The sequence below is a fragment of the Penaeus monodon genome, chromosome 1 (genome assembly GCF_015228065.2).
Source record: "Penaeus monodon isolate SGIC_2016 chromosome 1, NSTDA_Pmon_1, whole genome shotgun sequence".
Taxonomy (NCBI): domain Eukaryota; kingdom Metazoa; phylum Arthropoda; class Malacostraca; order Decapoda; family Penaeidae; genus Penaeus; species Penaeus monodon.
The window spans coordinates 61753977-61756476 of NC_051386.1; the positions used below are offsets into that span (position 1 = coordinate 61753977).

At 46.7% G+C, this 2500-nt stretch overlaps 1 protein-coding gene across 1 annotated transcript in view; it reads right to left on the reverse strand.

The window, feature by feature from the left end:
- LOC119575362 (lachesin-like) overlaps positions 1-2500 on the reverse strand; it is a 91396-nt gene that overhangs the window by 1164 nt on the left and 87732 nt on the right. The window contains exon 7 of the mRNA XM_037922930.1: positions 1793-1929. Coding sequence (XP_037778858.1) covers positions 1793-1929 — 137 coding nt within the window. The remainder of the gene's footprint in view (positions 1-1792; positions 1930-2500) is intronic.

Consider the following 2500-nt stretch of genomic DNA (forward strand, 5'->3'; position numbering starts at 1 on the left):
GGGTGGATATGTGGTTGTGAGAGTGTGAGAGTAAGTGGATGAGTGACTGACTGACTGAGTGGGTGGATGAGTAGGTTGGTGGGTGAAAGTGAATATGTGTTTGTGTTGTGTGTGTGTGTGTGTGTATGTGAACGAGCGTGGTTCCATGCATTATGAAAATTTACTTAATTGATAGAGTAAATACCGCTGTCTGATATTTCAACTCGACTCAAAGATATATAAAACTGTGATGTAAACAGCAGAATGTTTAATGGAAGGCGGAAAATCACATTTCCGAATCTTAACTCAGTCAATTACGTCTTTCACAACATGCTTTGAACGTTTTCTGAGCTTCCTCTCCCTCTCCCTCTCCACGTCTCCACTCCCTCACATTCTCCAACTCCGTCTCCCTCACCTTCCTCTCCCCTTCCTTCTCCGTTTCCATCTCTGTTTCCTTCTCCCTTTCCCTCTCCCTTTTCCTTACCTTCTCCCTCACCCTCACCCTTCTCTCTCCATTCCTTTCCCCCTTTCCCTCTCACTCACCTTCTCCCTCTCCCTTACCTTCACCCTTCTCTCTATTCCCTTTCCCCCTTTCCCTCTCACTCACCTTCTCCCTCTCCCTTACCCTCACCCTTCTTTCTCTTCCCTCTTTCCCTCTCCCACAACTTCTCCCTTCTCTCTCTATTCCTTTCCCTCTTTCCCTCTCCCACAACTTCTCCCTCTCCCTCTCCCTCACCCTCACCCTCATCCTTTATGTCATCCTCTCCTCCATTCACATAAACTTTTCCCTCTCTTCCCCATCCTCGCCCCTCCCATTACTCCGTCATCTATCTCCATGGTGGTTAATGGGTCTTTCTATGGGGATACAGTTCACTTCTCAACGCTGCTAAAGCAACTTACGAACCCCTCTGTCACTTACACTTTCTTAATTCTCATCCATCTAATTCCTCTCCTTCGCTTCGGTATTGTTTTCCCTCTCTCTCTCCCTTCCTCTTCCTCTTCTTTCTTTATTTGCGTGTCTCTTCCCTTTCTCTCCTGCTTTTTCTCTTTCCTTTGAAACGTCTGTTTACGTAAGCCTGTTCTCATTCCCTTCCTCCTGTTAGTTCTCCCTCTTCCTTTTTAATGTCTTCGTCTCCCTTTTTCTATTCTATTCTCTCTCCCTTCGTTTTTTACTCCTTTCTTTCTTCATTATCTTTTCTATCTGTTCCTAGCCTTTTCCTTCTACTCTTCCTTCATCTCTCCCATTCTATCTCCTCCTTCTTCTCCGTAATCAACTCCCTTCTCTATGCCTCTCTCCCCACTCTCTCTTCCTCCCTCTTTACCGTTCACTCCCTCTCCCTCTCCACCCTTCCTCACTCCCTATCCACCCCTCTCTTTCCCCAACTTTTTTTTTCTTCCTTCCTATCTACCCCTCCTTTCCACCACCACCCTCCCGCTTTCCCTATCTAACACCCACCCACCCTCTCTCCCTCCCTCATTCCTGTCCCCCTACCTCCCTCCCTTCTCCCTTCCATCCCTCCCTCTCTCTCCATCCCTTTCCCTTCCCTCCTATCCCTCCCTCCTCTCTCCTTCCCTCCCATCTCTCCCTCCTTACCATCCCTCTCTCCTCTCTTCCATCCCTCTCTCTTTCCCTCTCATCCCTCCCTCCCTTCCATCCCCTCCCCTCTCCCCACCATTCCACCCTCCCCTCCCATCCCTCCCTCATTTCCATCACCCTCCCCTTCCCCCCTCTCTCCCCACCATGCCACCCTCCTCTCCCTCTCTCCCTCCCACCCACCTTCTTTCCCCCACAGACCCACATAAAAAGCCTTACCTGGGACCACATGGATGTTCACCCCGGTAGAAGTGAGTTCAGTAATATTACAGTAATATGTTCCCGAGTCTTCTTTCCTTGCGTTGTTGACTAGGAGCCAGGAGCGTGCAACAGACCCTCGCAACTCCGTCTTGACGCTGTTGCAAGAGAACAAGAGGGGAGGAAAGTAAGGTCGAAGGTTATTCAGGGGGGATCAGATAATGGTTTGATGGTGAGGTCAGGTCGTTATTGTATTTGGGTGTTTTTTTTTTTTTTTTTTTTTTCTTCTTCTTTCTCTTTTATTCTCTCTCTGTTTGTCTTTCTCTCTCTTCTTCTCTGTCTGTCTGTTTTTCTGTCTGTCTCTGTTTCTGTGTGTGTGTGTGTGTGTGTGTGTGTGTGTGTGTGTGTGTGTGTGTGTGTGTGTGTGTGTGAGCTCACACACACACACACACATGTATTCATATTGGCTATTCACTACCAACAAATTGCATTATTCAGGCTGAGCTTTCTTAACATAAACACATTTTATATCTCCATGAACAATTTAGTGAACTTCCTTACATTATTTTTCGCATTGTTTCACCCCTATGCAAAATGAAAAGTCAGATAAATAACAGAGTGGTATTTGGTCACTATTTACTGTTTGTGTAAATGCATCAGAACCACTGGCTTTTAAACCGTTGGGCAACTTATATCAAACGTTATTGCTATTTCAATGTGTTATTGCTA